This window comes from Heterodontus francisci, chromosome 9 (assembly GCF_036365525.1).
Source record: "Heterodontus francisci isolate sHetFra1 chromosome 9, sHetFra1.hap1, whole genome shotgun sequence".
NCBI classification, from domain to species: domain Eukaryota; kingdom Metazoa; phylum Chordata; class Chondrichthyes; order Heterodontiformes; family Heterodontidae; genus Heterodontus; species Heterodontus francisci.
Genome location: NC_090379.1, coordinates 4962843 through 4984912, shown reverse-complemented (window position 1 = coordinate 4984912; position 22070 = coordinate 4962843). Strand labels below are relative to the sequence as shown.

Sequence of the window (22070 nt, the reverse complement as noted above, 5' to 3'; positions counted from 1 at the left end):
GAATTTTCCTAATGCTCCCTTGATTCAGGAATTCTGCCTTTAAATTGTAAATATCACTTCATTATTTAAGAAGAGAGAGGGAGAAATCAGGTAACCAGACATCGCAGATTAACATTATCGGTAGGGAAGTCACTGGAATCAATCAGAAACTGAGTGACTGAGCACTTGGAAGTATGAGATGATCAAAGAGAGCCTGGATTTATGAAGGGTTGGTCATGTCGAACTAATCGAATTTGGAGGAGGTTAATAGCATTATGCATCATCTATGGATGAGCTTGTAGAAGTCATCTGATAAGATTACTAAGAGATTATTAGCAAATATTGAGCATGCACAGAATTGGAGGCAGCTTTGTGACAAGTTGGAAAATGATTGGGCTGTTGGAGAGGAGTAGGGATAAAGGAAGCCTTCTTTGATTGGGCTCAGCTTTCCACTATCATTATAAATGACTTGGATGAAGGAGTAGACAGTTATGTATCCATGGTTGCAGATGACAGTAACTTGGGGAGCACGTTACTTGTGTAGATGGGAACAGGAAATATACAGTGATGTTCCCCAAGGTTCAGTAATAGGACCACTGCAGTTTTTGATATACGTTAATGACTTGGACTTAGGTAAACAGTCAGGAAGATAGTAATAGACTTCAAAAGCAACAGACAGGCTAGTGGATGACAGATGAAATTCAGATCAGAAAAGAGTGAAGTGCTAGATTTTGGTAGGAAGAATGAGGAGACACAATACATACTAACTGACACAATCAGCTCCTGACCTCATTACAGCTTTGGTCCAAACATGGACAAAAGAGCTGAACTCAACAGGAGAGGTGAGAGTGACTGCCCTTGATATCAAGGCAGCATTTGACCAAGTATGGCATCAAGGAGCCCTAGCAAAACTGGAGTGAATGGGAATCGGGGAAAAACTCTCCATTGCTTGGAGTCTTACCCAGCACAAAGGAAGGTGGTTGTTGGAGGTCAATCATCTCAGCTCCAGGAAAACATTGCAGGAGCTCCTCAGGGTCAGTTAGTATGTCCTAGGCCCAAACATCTTCACAGAATCACAGAATTGTTACAGCACAGAAGGAGGCCATTCAGCCCATCATGTCCACACTGGCTCTCTGAAAGAGAAATTCCCTCAGTTCCATTCCCCTGCCTTCTTCCCACAACGCTGCACATTTTTCCTTTTCATATAACTGTCTAGTTCCCTTTTGAATGCTTCAATTGAACCTGCCTCCACCACACTCTCAAACAGCGCATTTCAGACCTTAACCACTCACTGCGTGAAGAAGTTTTTCCTCATGTCACTTTTACTTTTCTTACCAAGTACTTTAAATCTGTGCCCTCTCGTTCTCAATCCTTTCATGAGTGGGAACAGTTTCTCTCTCTCTACTCTGTCCAGACCCCGCATGATTTTGAATACCTCGATCACCTCTCAATCTTCTCTTCTACAAGGAAAACAGCCCTAACGTCTCCAATCTACCTTCATAACTGAAATTCCTCATCCCTGGAACCATTCTCGTGAATCTTTTCTGTACTCTCTCCAATGCTCTCACGTCTTTCCTCAAGTGCGGCTCCCAGAATTGGACACAATACTCCAACTGAGACCAAACTAATGTCTTATACAAGTTCAGCATAACTTCCTTGCTCTTGTACTCTATGCCCCTATTAATAAAGCCTAGGATACTATATGCTTTATCAACCTATCCTGCCACCTTTAATACTTTTGCACATCTTCACCCAGGTCCCTCTGCTCCTGCACCTCCTTTAGAATTGTGCCCTTCTTTCTATATTGTCTCTCCATGTTCTTCGTACCAAAATGAATCGCCTCACATTTCTCTGCATTGAGCTTCATCTGCCACCTGTCTGCCCATTACACCAACTTGTCTATGTCCTTTTGAAGTTCTACACTATCCTCCTCACAGTTCACAATGCTTCCAAGTTTCCTATCATCTGCAAACTTTGAAATTGTGCCCTGTGCACCAAGGTCTGGGTCATTAATATAGATCAGGAAACGTGACGGTCCCAACACTAATCCCTGGGGAACTCCACTACAAACCTTCCTCCAGCCCAAAAAACATCCATTAACCACTACTCTTTGTTTCCTGTCATTCAGCCAATTTCATATCCATGTTGCTACTGTCCCTTTTATTCCATGAGCTACAAGTTTGCTCACATGTCTGTTGTGTGGCACTGTATCAAATGCCTTTTGAAAGTCCATGTACACGACATCAACAGCATTGTCCTCAAAAGCCCTCTGTTCTCCTCAAAAAACTCCAACAAGTTAGTTAAACATGATTTTCCCTTAAGAAATCCATGTTGGTTTTCCTTGATTAACCTGCATTTGTCCATGTGACTATTGATTTTATCCCAAATTATTTTTTCTAGAAGTTTTCCCACCACTGAAGTTAAACTGACTGGCCTGTAGTAGCTGGGCTTATCTTTACACCCTTTTTTGAACAAGGGTGTAACGTTTGCAATTCTCCAGTCCTCTGGCACCACCCGAGTCCAAGGAAGACAGAAAATTTATGGCCAGTGCCTCTGCGATTTCCACCCTCACTTCCCTCAGTATCCTTGGATGCATCTTATCCGGCCCTGGTGCTTTATCCACTTTAAGTACAGACAGCCTGTCTAGCACTTCATTTCAATTTTAAATCCCTCTGGTGTCTGACTTACCTCCTCTTTCAACATTGCCTGGGTTGCATCTTCTTCCTTGGTAAAGACAGATGCAAGGTATTCATTTAATATCTCAGCTACGCCCTCTATCTCCATGTGTAAATCCCCCTTCTGGTCTCTAATCGGCCCCACTCCTCCCTCCTTTTACCACCCTTTTACTATTTATATGCCTATAGAAAACTTTGGGATTTCCTTTAATGTTAGATGCCAGTCTCTTCTCATGCTCTCTCTTATTTGCTTTTTCACTTCCCCCCCTCCCCCGGACCTTCTATATTCAGCCTGGTTCTCGATAGTATCTTCTACCCCGCATCTGTCATAAGGACACTTTTTGTTCTTCAGCTGCTTCATCAATGACCTCCCCAGCATCATGTCAGAAGTGGGGATGTTCACTGATGATTGCACAATGTTCAGTACCATTTGCGACTACTCAGATATTGAAAGCAGCCCATGTTCAGATGCAACAAGACCTGGACAACATCCAGGCTTGGGCTGATAAGTGGCAAGTAACATTCGCGCCAGGCAATGACTATCTCAAACAAGAGAGAATCTAACCATGTCCCCTTGAATCTACCATCGTTGAATCCCCCACTATCAACATCCTGGGGGGTCACCATTGACCAGAAACTGAACTGGCCCAGCCACATAAATGCTGTGGCTACAAGAGCAGGTCAGAGGTTGGGAATTCTGCACCTCCCGACTCCCCAAAGCCTGTCCACCATCTACAAGGCACAAGTCAGGAGTGTGATGGAATACTCTCCACTTGCCTGGATGGATGCAGCTCCAACAACCCTCAAGAAGCTCAACACCAACCAGGACAAAGCAGCCCGCTTGACTGGCACCCATCCACCACCTTAAACATTCACTCCCTCCACCACCGACGCATAGTGGCAGGAGTGTTTACTATATACAAGATACATTGCAACAACTCACCAAGACTCCTCCAACAGAACTTTCCAAACCCCCGACCTCTACCACCTAGAAAGACAAGAGCACCAGATGCATGGGAACCATCCCCTCCAAGCCACACACCATCCGGACTTGGAACTATATCGCCGTTCCTTCACTGTCACTAGGTCAAAATCCTGGAACTCCCTTCCTAACAACACTGTGGGTGTACCTACACCCCAAGGACTGCAGCAGTTCAAGAAAGCAGCTCACCACCACCTTCTCAAGGGCAATTAGAGATGGGCAATAAATGCTGGCCTGGCCAGCGACGCCCACATCCCACAAATGAAAATTTTTTTTTTTTAAAGGCAATGCAAGAACAGGTGAACAAAGCAGTTAATAAAACATCTGGGATCCTGGGCTTTATAAATAGAGGCATAGAGTAAAAAATTTTTATACTAAACCTTTATAAAACTCTAGTTTGACCCCAGCTGGAGTATAGTCGCCAATTCTGGACACCATACTTTCAGAAGGACATGAAGGCTTTGTAGACAGCACAGAAGAGATTTACTGGAATGGTTCCAGGATGAAGGATTACAGGGATACCCTGTATCCCGTTACGTGGATAGACCAGAGAAGCTGGAGTTGTTCTCCTTAGAGCATAGAGGGCTAAGAGGAGATTTGAGAGAGGTGTTTAAAATGATGAAGGGTTTAGATAGAGTAAATAAAGAGAAACTATTTTCAGTGGCTAAAGGGCTGATAACTAGAAGTCACAGATGGAGAGATAAGGGTCACGAATGCAGCAACAGGTTCAATAGTGACTTCCAAAAGGGAACTGAATAAATACTTGAAGGAGAAAAAAATTGAAGGGATATGGTGAAAGAGTGGGACTAACTGGATTGCTCCTCGAAACAGCTGGTGCAGACTTGATGGGCTGAATAGCCTCCTGTGCTGTATTATTCTATGCTTCTAAGATACAAAGGGACATACACAGATTTAACGATTGAATTCCATCTGTCAGTTTTGCCCATTGTGGGGAAATGTGAGGTCATCCACTTTGGCAGGAAGAACAGAATATTATTTACATGGAGAGAGACTGCAGAATGTTGTGATACAGAGGGATCAAGGTGTCCTTGTACATGAATCACAAAAAGTTAGCATGCAGGTACAGGAATTAAGAAAGCAAATGTAATGTTGACATTTATTGCAAAGGAGATGGAATATAGAAGTAGGGAAGTCTTGCTGCAACTGTACAGGACATTAGTCAGACTGCACCCAGAGTAGTACATACAGTTTAGGTCTCTTTACTTAAGGAGGGATATACTTACACTGGAAGCAGTTCAGAGAAGGTTCACTAGGCTGATTTCTGGGATGAGGGGTTTGCCTTATGAGGAAAGGTTGAACCTATACTCATTGGAATTTAGAAGAATGAGAGGTGATCTTATTGAAACATAAAGGATTCTGAGGGGGCTGGAAACAGAAGATGCTGACAATGTTTCCCCTTGTGGGAGAATCTAGAACTAGTTTCAAATTAAGGTTCTCCCTTTTAAGATGGAGATGAGGAGAAATTTCTTCTCTCAGAGGGTCATTAATCTTTGGAATTCTCTTCCCCAGGAAACAGTGTAGGTTGAGTCATTGAATACATTCAAGACCGAGTTGAACAGATTTTTGATCTACAAGGAAGTCAAGGGTTATGGGGGGGGGGCAGGCAGGAAAGCGGAGTTAAGGCCACAATCAGATCAACCATGATCTTATTAAATGTTGGAGCAAGCTCGAGGGACCAAATGGCCCACTCCTGCTCCTAGTTCTTATAATCTTATGTTAACTCCATCTGTCACAGATTTGCCCAATGTGGGGAGATATGAGGTCATCCACTTTGAATTCAAGAAAGACAAATCACAATGTTATCTTCGGGAAGAGACAAGGAGCTGTGGAAGAGAAAAGGGATTTGGGTGACCAGATTCACAAATCACTAAAAACTAGTGGACACCTGACACAAAACGTGATCAAAAAGTCTAATGGCATACTGGCCTTTATCTCAAGGGGGTTGGAACACAAATGTGAGGAAATGATGCTTTAGTTGCACACAGCTCTGTTTACACCCCATCTGGAGTAACCATGTTCAGATCTGGCACTGCCTTCAGGCAGGATAAGCATTGGAGGGACTACAGTATAGATTCACTAGAACGATACTGGACCTTAAAGCTAATTTGTGAGGACAGGCTGCATAAGCTTGGCTTGTATTCACTTGAGGATAGAGAATATGGGGTGATCTAACTGAGTGCTTAAAATGGCAATTTGATAGCATAGAGAGAGAAGTTATATTGTTTGCTCCAAAAAAAAGGGCATTATAAAATTAAAGGATGTTGTAGGGTACAGAGGGACATAGATAGGCTGCAGAGCTGGGCTGAGAGATGGCAAATGGAGTTTAATGCGGAAAAGTGTGAGGTGATTCACTTTGGAAGGAGTAACAGGAATGCAGAGTACTGGGCGAATGGGAAGATTCTTGGTAGTGTAGATGAACAGAGAGATCTTGGTGTCCAGGTACATAAATCCCTGAAGGTTGCTACCCAGGTTAATAGGGCTGTTAAGAAGGCATATGGTGTGTTAGCTTTTATTAGTAGGGGGATCGAGTTTCGGAGCCACGAGGTCATGCTGCAGCTGTACAAAACTCTGGTGAGACCGCACCTGGAGCATTGCGTGCAATTCTGGTCACCGCATTATAGGAAGGATGTGGAAGCTTTGGAAAGGGTGCAGAGGAGATTTACTAGGATGTTGCCTGGTATGGAGGGAAGGTCTTACGAGGAAAGGCTGAGGGACTTGAGGTTGTTTTCGTTGGAGAGAAGGAGGAGGAGAGGTGACTTAATAGAGACATATAAGATAATCAGAGGGTTAGATAGGGTGGATAGTGAGAGTCTTTTTCCTCGGATGGTGATGGCAAACACGAGGGGACATAGCTTTAAGTTGAGGGGTGATAGATATAGGACAGATGTCAGAGGTAGTTTCTTTACTCAGAGAGTAGTAGGGGCGTGGAACGCCCTGCCTGCAACAGTAGTAGATTCGCCAACTTTAAGGGCATTTATGTGGTCATTGGATAGACATATGGATGAAAATGGAATAGTGTAGGTCAGATGGTTTCACAGGTCGGCGCAACATCGAGGGCCGAAGGGCCTGTACTGTGCTGTAATGTTCTAATTCTAATTCTAGCTAAGCTGTTTAGCAATGAAATCAGGAAGTACTTCTTCAGAGGTTAGTGGAATCTGGAATTCTCCCCAAAAATGCTGGGGATCAATTGAAGCTTTCAAGACTTAAGAGCAAAGCCAGGTTCCTCAGGTGGGAAGTGTGGTTTCATTGGCTGTAGAGTATTTTGGGACATCCCAAAGTCATGAAAGGTGCTATAGAAATGTAAAGCTTTCTTTCTTTGAAGTTTAATCACTGCTGTAATGCAGAAAATGCAGTAGTAAGATTCTGCAATGAGATATATGGCCAGACAATCTGTTTCTAAGGATGTTGGCTGAGGGATAAATATTGGTTCAGGCCACTGGGGAGAACCAATTTGAAAAGTGCCCGTAGAATCTTTTACATTCAACTGAGATAACCGGGGAAGGTGGGGGCGGTGGCGGTCTCAGTCCAACATCTCATCCAAAACACAGCACCTCCGACAGGGCAGCACTCCCTCAATACTGCACTGGGAGCGTCAGACTGGATTCTGGGCTCAAGTCTCTGGAGTGGGACTTAACTCACTTGTGCCAGTGTCTTAGGAGAGAAGGGAGAAAAATCTGGCTGCTTTATCTACCACTGAATTAATAATTCTACAGAGAGTATGCAGGCACAGCAGAAACTAGTTACATGAAATTCAACTGCACACCTGTTGTGGATGTTCATTGCTTGGTTCAGCTGTCTGGTCCACTGGAATTCCGGAACTTTCCCCAGGATTGCTTTCTGCTTCGTCAGTCACCAGTCTTGCACTCTGTGATCTCTCAAGAGAAAAACACATTCTTAGTCAAAAATTAAATGCAGTGCAACAGTTGCTGCACCCCTCCAAGTTCTGTTCCACCTGCATCCCACCAGAGGCTGCCTAGCCTCTCACCATGTAGTATCAGCCAGAAATAATTTACAGCTCTGACAATGGGTCAGGGAATAAATGCAGACAAGCAGATTCAGAAAAGTCCAAGGAACAAACCCACGCTGTGCTCTGCCAGATGATCTCAACAGTATGGCCCATTGGGAAGTACGTCCTGAGCTAGAGACCCAGATGGTACAGTCGGCATCAGTTTGGGATGAAGGAAACGGCCTTTTATCCTGCTGGCAAGAATGTCTGCATATGCCTTGCATTTATAGAACGCTGTTAACATAGTAACACATCCTAAGGCGCTTCACAGAAGCACAATGAGACAAAGATGAACACTGCTTTCAGGACAACATTAGGACAAGTGACCAAAAGCTTGGTCAAAGAGGCAGGTTTTAAATGGAGTTTTGGATGAGTTTAACATGTGTGGATACTAGGTGGCCGGCCCAGTGAAGGTTGGAATAGTCAAGTCTGGAGTTAATAAAAGCATGGATGAGGGATTCAGCAGCAGATGAGCTAAGACAGAGGCTAAGACGGGTGATATTACAGAATAGAAGGAGGTGGTCTTGGTGATGGACAGGATATGAACAAAGAACAGTACAGCACAGGAACAGGCCATTCAGCCCTCCAAGTCTGCGCCGATATTGATGCCTGCCTAAACTAACACCTTCTGCACTTCCGGGGCCCATATCCCTCTATTCCCATCCTATTCATGTATTTGTCAAGATGCCTCTCAAACGTCGCTAACATACCTGCTTCCACCACCTCCCCCGGCAGCAAGTTCCAGGCACTCACCACCCTCTGTGTAAAGAACTTGCCTCGCACATCCCCTCTAAACTTTGCCCCTCTCACCTTAAACCTATGTCCCCTAGTAACTGACTCTTCCACCCTGGAAAAAAGCTTCTGACTATCCACTCTGTCCATGCCACTCATAACTTAGTAAATCTCTATCATGTCGCCACTCCACCTCCGTCGTTCCAGTGAAAACAATCCAAGTTTATCCAACCTCTCCTCATAGATAATGCCCTCCAGACCAGGCAACATCCTGGTAAACCTCTTCTGTACCTTCTCCAAAGCCTCCACGTCCTTCTGGTAGTGTGGCGACCAGAACTGCACGCAATATTCCAAGTGTGGCCTAACTAAAGTTCTGTACAGCTGCAGCATGACTTGCCAATTTTTATACTCTATGCCCCGACCGATGAAGGCAAGCATGCCGTATGCCTTCTTGACTACATCATCCACCTGCGTTGCCACTTACAGTGACCTGTGGACTGTACGCCCAGATCTCTCTACCTGTCAATACTCCTAAGGGTTCTGCCATTTACTGTATACTTCCCACCTGCATTAGACCTTCCTAAATGCATGACCTCACATTTGTCCGGATTAAACTCCATCTGCCATTTCTCCGCCCAAGTCTCCAACCGATCTATATCCTGCTGTATCCTCTGACAATCCTCATCATTATCCGCAATTCCACCAACCATTATGTCGTCCGCAAACTTACTAATCACACCAGTTACATTTTCCTCCAAATCATTTATATATACTACAAACAGCAAAGGACCCAGCACTGATCCCTGCGGAACACCACTGGTCACATCTCTCCATTCAGAAAAGCACCCTTCCACTGCTACACTCTGTCTTCTATGACTGAGCCAGTTCTGTATCCATCTTGCCAGCTCACCTCTGATCCCGTGTGACTTCACCTTTTGTACCAGTCTGCCATGAGGGACCTTGTCAAAGGCTTTACTAAAGTCTATATAGATAACATCCACTGCCCTTCCTTCATCAATCATCTTTGTCACTTCCTCAAAAAACTCAATCAAATTAGTGAGACATGACCTCCCCTTCACAAAACCATGATGCCTCTCGCTAATAAGTTTGTTTGTTTCCAAATGGGAGTAAATCCTGTCCCGAAGAATCCTCTCTAATAATTTCCCTACCACTGACGTAAGGCTCACTGGCCTATAACTTCCTGGATTATCCTTGCTACCCTTCTTAAACAAAAGGAACAACATTGGCTATTCTCCAGTCCTCTGGGACCTCACCTGCAGCCAATGAGGATGCAAAGATTTCTGTCAAGACCCCAGCAATTTCTTCCCTTGCCTCCCTCAGTATTCTGGGGTAGATCCCATCAGGCCCTGGGGACTTATCTACCTTAATGCTTTGCAAGACACCCAACACCTCCTCCTTTTTGATAATGAGATGACTGAGACTATCTACACTCCCTTCTCTAGGCTCATCATCCACCAAGTCCTTCTCTTTGGTGAATACTGATGCAAAGTACTCATTTAGTATCTCGCCCATTTCCTCTGGCTCCACACGTAGATTCCCTTCTCTGTCCTTGAGTGGGCCAACCCTTTCCCTAGTTACCCTCTTACTCTTTATATATGTATAAAAAGCCTTGGGATTTTCCTTAATCCTGTTTGCCAATGACTTTTCATGATCCCTTTTAGCCCTCCTGACTCATTGCTTAAGTTCCTTCCTACTGTCTTTATATTCCTCAAGGGATTCGTCTGTTCCTAGCCTTCCAGCCCTTATGAATGCTTCCTTTTTCTTTTTATTTATTTTTTATTTATTTAGAGATACTGCACTGAAACAGGCCCTTCGGCCCACCGAGTCTGTGCTGACCAACAACCACCCATTTATACTAACCCTACAGTAATCCCATATTCCCCACCACCTACCTACACTAGGGGCAATTTACAATGGCCAATTTACCTATCACCTGCAAGTCTTTGGAGCCGGAGCACCCGGCGAAAACCCACGCAGTCACAGGGAGAACTTGCAAACTCCGCACAGGCAGTACCCAGAATTGAACCCAGGACCCTGGAGCTGTGAGGCTGCGGTGCTAACCACTGCGCCACTGTGCTTTGACTTGGCTCACAATATCTCGCGTTATCCAAGGTTCCCGAAACTTGCCAAACTTATCCTTTTTCCTCACAGGAACATGCTGGTCCTGGATTCTAATCAACTGAGGTTTGAAAGACTCCCACATGTCAGATGTTGATTTACCCTCAAACAGCCGCCCCCAATCTAAATTCTTCAGTTCCTGCCTAATATTGTTGTAATTAGCCTTCCCCCAATTTAGCACCTTCACCCGAGGACTACTCTTATCCTTACCCACAAGTACCATAAAACCTACGGAATTATAGTCACTGTCCCCAAAATGCTCCCCTACTGAAACTTCGACCACCTGGCCGGGCTCATTCCCCAATACCAGGTCCAGTATGGCCCCATCCCTAGTTGGACTATCTACATATTGTTTCAAGAAGCCCTCCTGGATGATCCTTACAAATTCTGCCCCATCCAAGCCCCGAGCACTAAGTGAGTCCCAGTCAATCTAGGGCAAGTTAAAATCACCCACCACTACAACCCTGTTACCTCTACATCTTTCCAAAATCTGTCTACATATCTGCTCCTCTACCTCCCGCTAACTGTTGGGAGGCCTGTAGTAAACCCCCAACATCGTGACTGCACCCTTCCTATTCCTAAGCTCCACCCATATTGCCTCGCTGCACGATCCCTCCGAGGTGTCCTCCTGCAGTACAGCTGTGATATTCTCCTTAACAAGTACTGCAAAACCCCCACCCCTTTTACATCCCCCTCTAGCCCGCCTGAAGCTTCTAAATCCTGGATGAGATTGGAAGCTCATCTTGGCATCAAATAGGACACCAAGGGTTTAGTTTAGTTTAGTTTAGAGATACAGCACTGAAACAGGCCCTTCGGCCCACCGAGTCTGTGCCGACCATCAACCACCCATTTATGCTAATCCTACACTAATTCCATATTCCTACCACATGCCCACCTGTCCCTATATTTCCCTACCACCCACCTATACTAGGGACAATTGCTAATGGCCAATTTACCTATCAACCTGCAAGTCTTTGGCATGTGGGAGGAAACCGGAGCACCACGCAGACACAGGGAGAACTTGCAAACTCCACACAGGCAGTACCCAGAATTGAACCTGGGTCGCTGGAGCTGTGAGGCGGCGGTGCTAACCACTGCGCCGCCCTTGCTAATAGTCTGGTTCAACCTGAGAGGTTTTTTTTCAATTCATTCATGGGACGTGGGCGTCACTGGCCAGGCCAGCATTTATTGCCCATCCCTAATTTCCCTTGAGAAGGTGGTGGTGAGCTGCCTTCTTTAACCGCTGCAGTCCATGTGAGGTAGGTACACCCACAGTGCTGTTAGGAAGGGTGTTCCAGAATTGATCCAGTGACAGTAAAGGAATGGCGATATAGTTCCAAGTCAGGATGGTGTGTGACTTGGAGGGGAACTTGCAGGTGGTGGTGTTCCCATGCATCTGTTGCCCTTGTCCTTCTAGGTGGTAGAAGTCACGGGTTTGGAAGATGCAGTCTAAGGAATCATGGTGCGTTGCTGCAGTGCACCTTGTAGATGGTACACACTGCTGCCACTGTGCGACAGTGGTGGAGGGAGTGAATGTTTGTAGATGGGGTGCCAATCAAGCGGGCTGCTTTGTCCTGGATGGTGTCGAGCTTCTTGAGCGTTGTTGGAGCTGCACCCATCAGGCAAGTGGAGAGTATTCCATCACACTCCTGACTTGTGCCTTGTAGATGGTGGACAGGCTTTGGGGAGTTAGGAGGTGAGTTACTCGCCGCAGGATTCCTAGCCTCTGACCTGCTCTTGTAGCCACGGTATTTATATGGCTACTCCAGTTCAGTTTCTGGTCACTGGTAGCCCCTAGGATGTTGATAGTGGGGGATTCAGCCATGGTAATGCCATTGAATAACAAGGGGAGATGGTTAGATTCTCTCTTGTTGGAGATGGTCATTGCCTGGCACTTGTGTGGCGCAAATGTTACTTGCCACTTATCAGCCCAAGCCTGGATATTGTCCAGGTCTTGCTGCATTTCTACACTGACTGCTTCAGTATCTGAGGAGTCGTGAATGGTGCTGAACATTGCGCAATCATCAGCGAACATCCCCACTTCTGACCTTATGATTGAAGGAAGGTCATTAATGAAGCAGCTGAAGATGGTTGGGCCGAGGACACTACCCTGAGGAACTCCTGCAGTGATGCCCTGGAGCTCAGATGATTGACCTCCAACAACCACAACCATCTTCCTTTGCGCTAGGTATGACTCTAACCAGCAGAGAGTTTTCCCCCCCCGATTCCCATTGACTCCAGTTTTGCTAGGGCTCCTTGATGCCATACTCGGTCAAATGCTGCCTTGATGTCTCACCAGTTCAGCTCTTCTGTCCATGTTTGAACCAAGGCTGTAATGAGGTCAGGTGATGAGTGGCCCTGTCGGAACCCAAACTCAGTATCACTAAGCAGGTTATTGATAACACCTTCCAACACTTTACTGATGATTGAGAGTAGACTGATGGGGCGGTAATTGGCTGGGTTGGACTTGTCCTGCTTTTTGTGTACAGGACATACCTGGGCAATTTTCCACATTGCCGGGTAGATGCCAGTGGCGTAGCGATACTAGAACAGCTTGGCTAGGGGTGCGGCAAGTTCTGGAGCACAGGTCTTCAGTACAATTGCCAGAACCCATAACCTTTGCAGTATCCAGTGCCTTCAGTCGTTTCTTGAAATCATGGGGAGTGAATCAAATTGGCTGAAGTTTGGCATCTGTAATGCTGGGGACTTCAGGAGGGTGCCGAGATGGATAATCAACTCGGCACTTCTGGCTGAAGATTGTTGCAAATGCTTCTGCCTTATCTTTCGCACTGATGTACTGGGCTCCCCCATCATTGAAGATGGGGATATTTGTGGAGCCACCTCCTCCAGTTAGTTGTTTAATTGTCCACCACCATTCACAGCTGGATGTGGCAGGACTGTAGAGCTTAGATCTGATCCGTTGGTTATGGGATCACTTAGCTCGGTCTATTGCATGCTGCTTATGCAGTTTGGCATGCAAGTAGTCCTGGGTTGTAGCTTCACCAGGTTGACACCTCATTTTGAGGTAAGCCTGGTGCTACTCCTGGCATGCCCTCCTGTACTCTTCATTGAACCAGGGTTGGTCTCCTGGCTTTTTGTTAATGGTGGAGTGGGGGATATGCTGGGCCATGAGGTTACAGATTGTGGTCGAGTACAATTCTGCTGCTGCTGATGGCCCACAGCGCCTCATGGATGCCCAGTTTTGCATTGCTAGATCTGTTCGAAATCAATCCCATCTAGCACGGTAATAGTGCCACACAACACGATGGACGGTATCCTCAATGTGAAGGTGGGACTTCGTCTCCAAAAGGACTGTGTGGTGGTCACTCCTACCAATACTGTCATGGACAGAAGCATCGGCAGCCAGGGAGAGGGATGGAGTTGGTGGCTATGGAATGGAGCTTGTGCTGGAAATCAAAGACCATGGCTTTGGTGTTCCCAGTACTCAATTTGAGGAGAATACTGATGTAGGAGGAGAACAGGATCAGGCTAGGCTGCGATGCCTTCCACAGTCAAGTGGCTCAGGCATGAAGAACGGCCACTTGTGCAAGGAACTGAAAATGCTCGAGAACCATTGAACCGGAATCCAACAACAGATGTGGAGTGGAAACTGGGCGCAGGAATGGAAGGCACTTGCACCGAGTAAACACACCTGTCGCTGGTAAATAGAAATTTAAAAAAAAACACAAGAGACCTGCCGGCTGCTGGGACTTGCACAATTCTAGTAATTGTAAAATCACAATCCTCAGTGAATGCTCCCAAAGGTACCAATCCTTCATCCAATCATGAGAAAATTGTAATAATTACAGTAAAATGCAGTAAATTAGCATCCACTCAAACAGCTCAGTCGCACCAACTAAGAGATGTCACTTTCAGAAAAATGTCTAATACCACGTAACCCCTTCTGGTCACACCGTGTCTCCCGCCCACAATTAATCCCAGGATGGCAAAATTCCTCAATCGCAGCTGGGGTTGTTCTAGTGAGAAAGAAAGCATTGTTCCATAAAATCCTGCACGGGTGCAGATGACCAGTTCAAACACCTCCCACCCCAGGTTAACTCTTCATGCCTGACTGGAAGCAACAGACCTCTTGGGTGTTGGGACAAGAATGCAGCTGTCATTAAGTCTAATGACTCCCTGCAGGCCCAGCTCATTAAGGTGGAGAGCAGCTCAGGCACTAGGAGGTGTAGATCCCTGGTGTGTACAGTGTCACCTGATCACAGCCTAGGATAACGCTTATGATTCTACAGATGACCTCAGTGCCCTCTGACAAGGGGAGATATGGGTGGTGGGAAGACAGACAGGGTTACTGTCCTAACCAGCAGATAGCAAATCCCGCTTGGAACTATACACTGACAGGCACGATGCAGAGCCTCCCCTCTGCCGCTCCCCCACCCCCACAACCTCCTTATTTGGGCAACATATTTGAAGGTATTCATCACCCAGACAACACCAGCACAAGTCAGCATCTTCAGGAGATGAAGCTGGGGGCTGGTGGGAAGAAAAGGGTAAAATAAAGTCAACCTTTATTCAATTATAACATCTTTTAATCATTGATGCTGTGGGAACGCCATCACATCCAAGTTCCCCTCCCAACTCACACACCATGCTGACTGAAAAGAAAGAACTTGAATTCTCTGGCTCCTTTCATGACCTACAGGCACCTCAAAGCACTTTACAGGCAATGAAGTACTTCTTGAACTGTAGCCATTGTTGTGAAGTAGGAGAACATAGATGACTTGGACACATATTGCAGTTTCGTCATTGTCGCTGGGTCAAAATCCTCAAACTCTGCCTAACACCACTGTAAAGTAATTTCACTACTAGTACTGGAACTGTTAAAGGACGCAGCTCACCACCACCTTCTCAACGGCAACCAGGAATGGGCAATAAATGCTGCCTTGCCAGTTCTACAGGAACTGATGTCGTTCTGGTCATTGAACAGAAAAGTCAGCTAGTGAGACAGAGACAGTTTCCTCCAAGATGACAACATAGGTTCAACTGAAAATATCACATGACTAGTAAAGTGATGACTGAGGGGTGACCTGATCAAGGTCTTTAAGATTATGAAGGGGTTTGATAAGGGTAGGCACAGAGAATATGCTTCCACTTGGGAGACCAAAACTAGGGATCATAAATATAAAATAGTCACTAATAAATCTAATAGGGAATTCAGGAGAAACTTCTTCACCCTGAGAATGTGGAACTCACTACCACAGGGAGTGATCGAGGTGAATAGTACAGATGCATTTAAGGGGAAGCTGAATAAACACATGAGGGAGAAAGTAATAGAAGGATATGGTGACAGGGCAAGATGAAGTAGTGTGAGAGAAGGCTCACCTGGAGCAAAAACACCAGGATAGACTGGTTGGGCTGGATGGCCTGTTTCTACGCTGTAACTCTCCTATCACTGCTTATCTTTCCAATCCCAATGCCAGTCTGATTGATTACCTGTGTCCTGGCTCCACCTGGCACTTCTCACTTCCTTCTGACACATGCAGGCCAGACAGTCGTGAGGTCACATCAGCCTTCGAATACGGATCAGGTTCTGCATTTAAAATAAATTATATATTATCTTCAGTATGACTGCACAAACACACCATTAAAATAAGCAGGATAAGGAAAAAAATAAGGCCACTCAATTTAGGGCCTGTACTGATCATTTTCATCACCCTCTACTTATGAAAAAGGCAAAGTATAACCAAGCTTAAAAGTACATAACTGGAGGAGGGCTAACTTCAGCGAGTTGAAAAGGGATCTGGTCTAGGCGGATTAGAGTCAAAAACTGGGAGATAAAACAATAACAATACGAGGCCTTCAAAGACGAAAGGGTTCAGGTACAGAGTGGACACATTCCCACAAAGGGGAAAGGACTTCCAAAGGACTAGAGCTCCCTGGATGTCTAAAATATAAAAATTTAAATAAAACAAAAAAGACTTCTGATAAATGACAGATTAGTAATATGGTAGAGAATTAAGCTAAACAGAAAGTACACAGAACTGAAAAGGGAAATGAGGAACAAAGAGAATAGATTAGTAGATAACAAAAAGGGAACCCAAAAGACTTTCATAAGCCTATTGCTAGTAAAAGGATCTCAGAAGGATTGGGCTGATTGGGGACCAAACAGGAGATCTTCTTGTGGAGGCAGAGGGCCTGGTGGAGGTACTAAATGAGTACTTTGCATCTGTCTTCACTGGAGAAGAGGATGCTGTCAACTTAGCAGTAAAGGAGGGGACAGTAATGATATCGGTTAGGATAAAAATAATGAGGAGGTACTTAGAAGGTTGTCAGTCCTCAAAGTAGAGAATTTACCCAGTCCAGATGGGATACATCCTGGGCTACTGAGGGAAGGAAGGGTGGAAATTGTGGCAGCTCTGACCACAATCTTCCAATCCTCCTTGGATATGGGGGTGGTGTCAAAAGACTGGAGGCTGCAAATATTATACCCTGTTTAAAATGGGGAGGGGGATAAAGCTGGCAAATACAGACCACCCTAATATCAGTGATTAGAAAACAATAAACCAGGACCAAATTAACTGGTGCTTGTATGGGCTCATAAACAAAAGTCAGCACAGATTTGCTAAAGTCACAGAGTATATAAGGAGGAACTGTAGGAAAGGGTCAGTAACCAGAGGACAGTTTTACGGTGATTGGCAAAAACCAGAGGAGACATTTTTGTATGCAGTGAGTAGCTGTGGTCTGGAATGCAATGTTTGACTGACTGGTGGAAGGAGATTCAATTGTAACAGTCAAAACAGAATTGGATGAATACTTGAAGGAAAATAATTACAGGGGAGTGGGACTAATTGGTTAGCTCTTTCAAAGAGCTGGCACAGGCACGATGGGCCAAACAGCCTCTTTGTGCTGTATCATTCTATTTAATCAGAAATTTATTTAGTAACTTTATGCAGCACTGGACAGCATCTCTGGGTTCACAATGAGAAACGACTGCTTTGTGGCTTTTACAAGTTCATTAATAATGACAGCAGTCTTTGCTATCAGCAGAACAGGATCCAAAAGCTCACTGCTCAGCATTAACCCACACTTGGCTCTCGGGCTCCCGACTCGTCAAGATTCTCCAACTTCCAACCTTCCTGGTCCACATTTCCCATTCACACAGCAGTTCAACAGAACAAAGTCATTTAATGGAGGCCACAGCTGGTTACCACAATGTTGTCATTTAACATGGTATAAAACATACCTTTTAATGATACTGTAAATCCATTCCTTCATATTGCTCTCCCTCTGACCCAGTGACAGTAACATACGCACCAGTACTTTACCCCAGTGTCGGCCCTCTCCAGTTTGGAAGGACATGACTCTGATAGATGTAAAAGATCCCAGGCCACTATACAAAGGAGAGTAGGGGAGTTCTCCCCTTGTGTCTTAGCAAATACAGACTATCTGGTCATTATCACATTGCTGTTTGTGGGATCTTGCTGTGTGCAAATGGGTTGCCACGTTTCCTACCTTACAACAGTGACTACATTTCAAAAGTACTTCATTGGCTGTAAAGTGCTTTGGGACATTTGAGGTGTTGAAAGGCACTATAGAAATGTACGTCTTTCTCCCGCCTTTTCATCCCCAATGCACTCTTCTAATGTCCTGAAACCCATAAAATCCATTGGCCCAAAGTCCCAAAACCAAAGGCATCACAAACCACAAAGGTGCAGAGGCCCACACTCCTGCAATAGTATTCTCCCATTTATACTGATTTCTTCAAATGCAGAGTTAGAGGGGACACAAAGAAGTGAGTTCAGTGGAAATACAGGAGGAGGCCATTCAGCCCCTCGACCCTGTTCTGCCATTCAATGAAATCAAGGCTGATCTGGACCCTAACTCCATCAAGCTGTCTTGGTTCCACATCCCTTAATATGTTTATCTGGCAAAAACTGTATCCATCTCAGATTTAAAATGATGAATTGAGCTGGTATCTACTGCTTTTTGTGGGAGAGATTTCCATACTCTACCACCCTTTGTGTGAAGAAGTGTTTCCTAACTTCTCTCCTGAAAGGCCTGGCTCTGAGTTCAAGGTTTGTCGTCTTATCTGTACTCCCCCTACCAGCAGAACAAGTTTATCTTTATCTAACCTACCAACTCCTTTCAAAATCCTAATAGTCTCAATCAAAGCATCCCTTAACCTCCTAGATTGCAGGGTATACAAGCGTAGCTCACCACCAGTCACCAGGACTGCATGAATCTGCAGTGGCAGGCCTGTGAAATATTCTTACCACATCAACGTCAATTATAAACCAAACCTGAGCAGTTTCCCTAATGTGAACATTTTCACTTACATATTCCCAGGTGAAATGCTGGTAATAACAAGGTCAATTTGAAGGATGAAGTAAGGATCACACAAGCAGCGTATTAACCCATTGTTAAAGAGTATCAGCTGAGAAGCAGTTTTCTTCCTACAGTATAGTTATCTGGCAAGAGTAAACTGAGAGAGTGTGGATTATATGGAGAGAAGCAGGGATTGTTATGCTTAGAGAAGAGAAGGTTAAGAAGAGGTTTACCAAATGATAAATTGTGAAAGGTTCAATTATGAAGTACAGATGAAGAGAATCTGTTTCTAGTGGCGAGAGAATCAGTAACTAGATGACACAGATTTAAGACAATTGACAAAACAGCCAGAGGGGAGATGAGGAGAATTCTTTTTAAGACGCACTTTGTTGGGATCTGGAATGTGCTGAAAGGATGGTGGAAGCAGATTTAATAATAACTTTCAAAAGGCAATTGCACAAAGAAGGGGTAAGATCAGGGGCATTGAAACTAACTGGACAGATCTTTCAAAGAGCTGGTATCTGCACAATAGGCTGAATCGTTCTATGATTCTATATAGTGATACCAAAATGCTAAGTTAAGCCCGTTAAAGGTTTGCAATCATCAGTAAAAGGGAAACAAATGGTATCCCATACTTACACATCCCTGGGGATCAAATCAATCCGGGTCTGAAATAAAACAATTGTGTAAATTATCACGAGACCCCGATTTGGGGAGATCAAAGTTATGTCACTGAAATGGGTCAGTGAGGTACTGTACCATATGAACCAGGATGTGTGACCCCATCGGGACAGTGTGCAGTTCACTGATCACAGTCAGGATAGCAGTTGCAGAGTTACAATTGGCCTCAATACCATTGCTTGGCAGTGATGTACTATGCAGTTGAATAGCCAAGCACTCATGCTGTAGGGTCACATGAGGAATGTTCACTTTGGGTGCAAAGGTATCAGAGGTCTCAGCACGTGTGGAATCATACCCTAACTGCAAGGCAGCAGCTCAAGGGGTGTTCAGGGGTGAACGACTGGAATTAATACCCAGGAACAATGCAGAGTCAGGGGTGACTGCCAATTAAATCAGTGGAACATTCAGACATCAGAGACAAGAAGCAACCTTCAGTTTATAACCCTTACAAAAAACAGTGAAGACATAGCCTTGCAATCATTCCAACCTATCTATTCTGAAGAAAACATTTATTCTGTACACCAGCAGCATCGAAACCACATTTCTTGGAGACCGGACGACAAACTCCAACTACATTTACATTTGAACATGTGCCCCTCTCCTTCTATCCTTCAACTGACCTCTTTTGACCAAGCTTTTGATCACCTGTGTGGTTTGTTTCTTTATGTGATTTGGTGTTGAATTCAGTTTGAGTGCATTCCTGTGAAGCATCTTGGGACTTTTTAAACTACGCTATATAAATGCAAGCTGTTGTATTATATGTGGGTCAAGGTTCCACGACACACACGTACACGCAAGCAATTCTCAAGTTCGAAAAGCTCGGGGATCCCAGTACATAAAGCCAGATTTGTATTTTTGACAGTCGGACAGCTAAGTCAGAATCTCCCTTCTAGCTGTCACCCACAATGAAACAAACAAATGCAATGCAAATCATTCCCACATAATTAATCGTAGCCAATTCCATGAAATGCTTTTCAGATGAGGATCAGTAAAATCTGCTTGATTGCCAGTTCAAAATACCCAGGGTTTTCCATATTTAATGTGTAAAAGAAAAATGGGTTAGATAATCACGAGTAAGTTCAGAGAAATCAATAAAATTGCAGTTTTCATTTCTGAACATCTTAGAATGACAGCGCAGAAAGGAGCCATCTTGGCCCACCATGCCTCTGCAGAATTATCCAAATAGTCCCACTCTTTCCCTTCCCTTTCCCCACATGCCTGTAATTATTTTCCTTTCAAGTATTTATCATTTTCCCTTTTGAAAGTTATTACTGAATCTGTTTCCACTGCCCTTTCAGACAGAGCATAAAAAATTGTTCTTCATCTTGCCTCTGGTTCTTTTGCCAAGCACCTTAAATCTTTGGTTAGCGACTCTTCCACCACTGGAAACAGTTTCCCTTTATTTACTGTATCAAAATTATTCATAATTTTGAATGCCTCTACCAAATCTCATCTTAACCTTCTTTGCTCCAAGAACAATCCCAGCTTCTCCACTCTCTCCATCCCTGGTACCATTCTAGAATCTATATTTAACGTGGTTTCAGTCACTTTCCTGGCACTACGATGGTGCAATAAAAAAAAAGGTTGGAGATAATGCACAGAATGACTGCACAACTGTCTTTAGCAAACAAAACGTTACACTATTAGTCCCCTGAAGACCGAGGCGATCTGTCAGCATGGTAACTGTCAGTGCCTTGCTGCCTTTGCTTCATACCCACCCAACTAGCTGTGAAACACTGATATTTAATACAGCAGTACCGAACCATTTACAACATCCATTTTTAAAAAAATACAAATTCCACTCCCTGCACTGCCTTTTCTTGTTTAAAAAAAAATCAAGTCTGGAGATGGCTGTTTGAGTGTAATTGCCCTGTGCATAATCTCCAACTATTTTTATTACCGTGCTAAGTGGTTGAAACCACAACATCATAGAATGAAAGCAAAATACAGCAGATGCCACAGAATGGTTACAGCACAGGAGCACATTCAGTCTGTCATATCTCTGCCAGCTCTCTGCAAAAGCTAGTCCCACTCCTTTTCCCCATAGTCCTGCAAATTTTGTCGAGATGCCTATCCAATTCTCTTTTGAAAGCCCCCATTGACTGCCTCCACCACACTCAAGTAGTGCATTCCAGATCCTGAAGACAGATTCCATTAATTTACTGTTACCATCAAACTATCTAGAGGTTAATCAAAACTATGAAGGTACTGTAAAATAAGTGATAACATTGAACCTGACTACCTTTTTGGGTAAAAAAAAAACTTTATTTTCTGATTTCATGAGTCCAAGAGATGATCAAAATAAAAACTGTCATGAATGTACTCGGGTGCTTCACCCCTCTCACATTTAATAAAATAAAAACTGACCACCCCCCCCCCCCCTCCTCCCCTTTAAATTGCCAAGTTAAAAACAGATGTTGATCACTAAAACCGAGAACAGAAATCCAGCCATTTCACCAGCGGGGAAATGGTTTAATTCAAGATGAAGATTGATGATGCTTGTGTTGTAATGTGCATTGCCCAGTGCAAATCTCAACAGTCCCTTTGACAGCGCGGACACACATCCTGGCTG

At 44.5% G+C, this 22070-nt stretch overlaps 1 protein-coding gene across 1 annotated transcript in view; it reads right to left on the bottom strand.

The window, feature by feature from the left end:
- The window catches only part of tmed8 (transmembrane p24 trafficking protein 8), a 37680-nt gene that overhangs the window by 15209 nt on the left and 401 nt on the right, over nt 1-22070 (bottom strand). The window contains exons 2-3 of the mRNA XM_068038478.1: nt 15986-16082; nt 7421-7529 (exon numbers count right to left, since the gene is read on the bottom strand). Coding sequence (XP_067894579.1) covers nt 7421-7529; nt 15986-16082 — 206 coding nt within the window. The remainder of the gene's footprint in view (nt 1-7420; nt 7530-15985; nt 16083-22070) is intronic.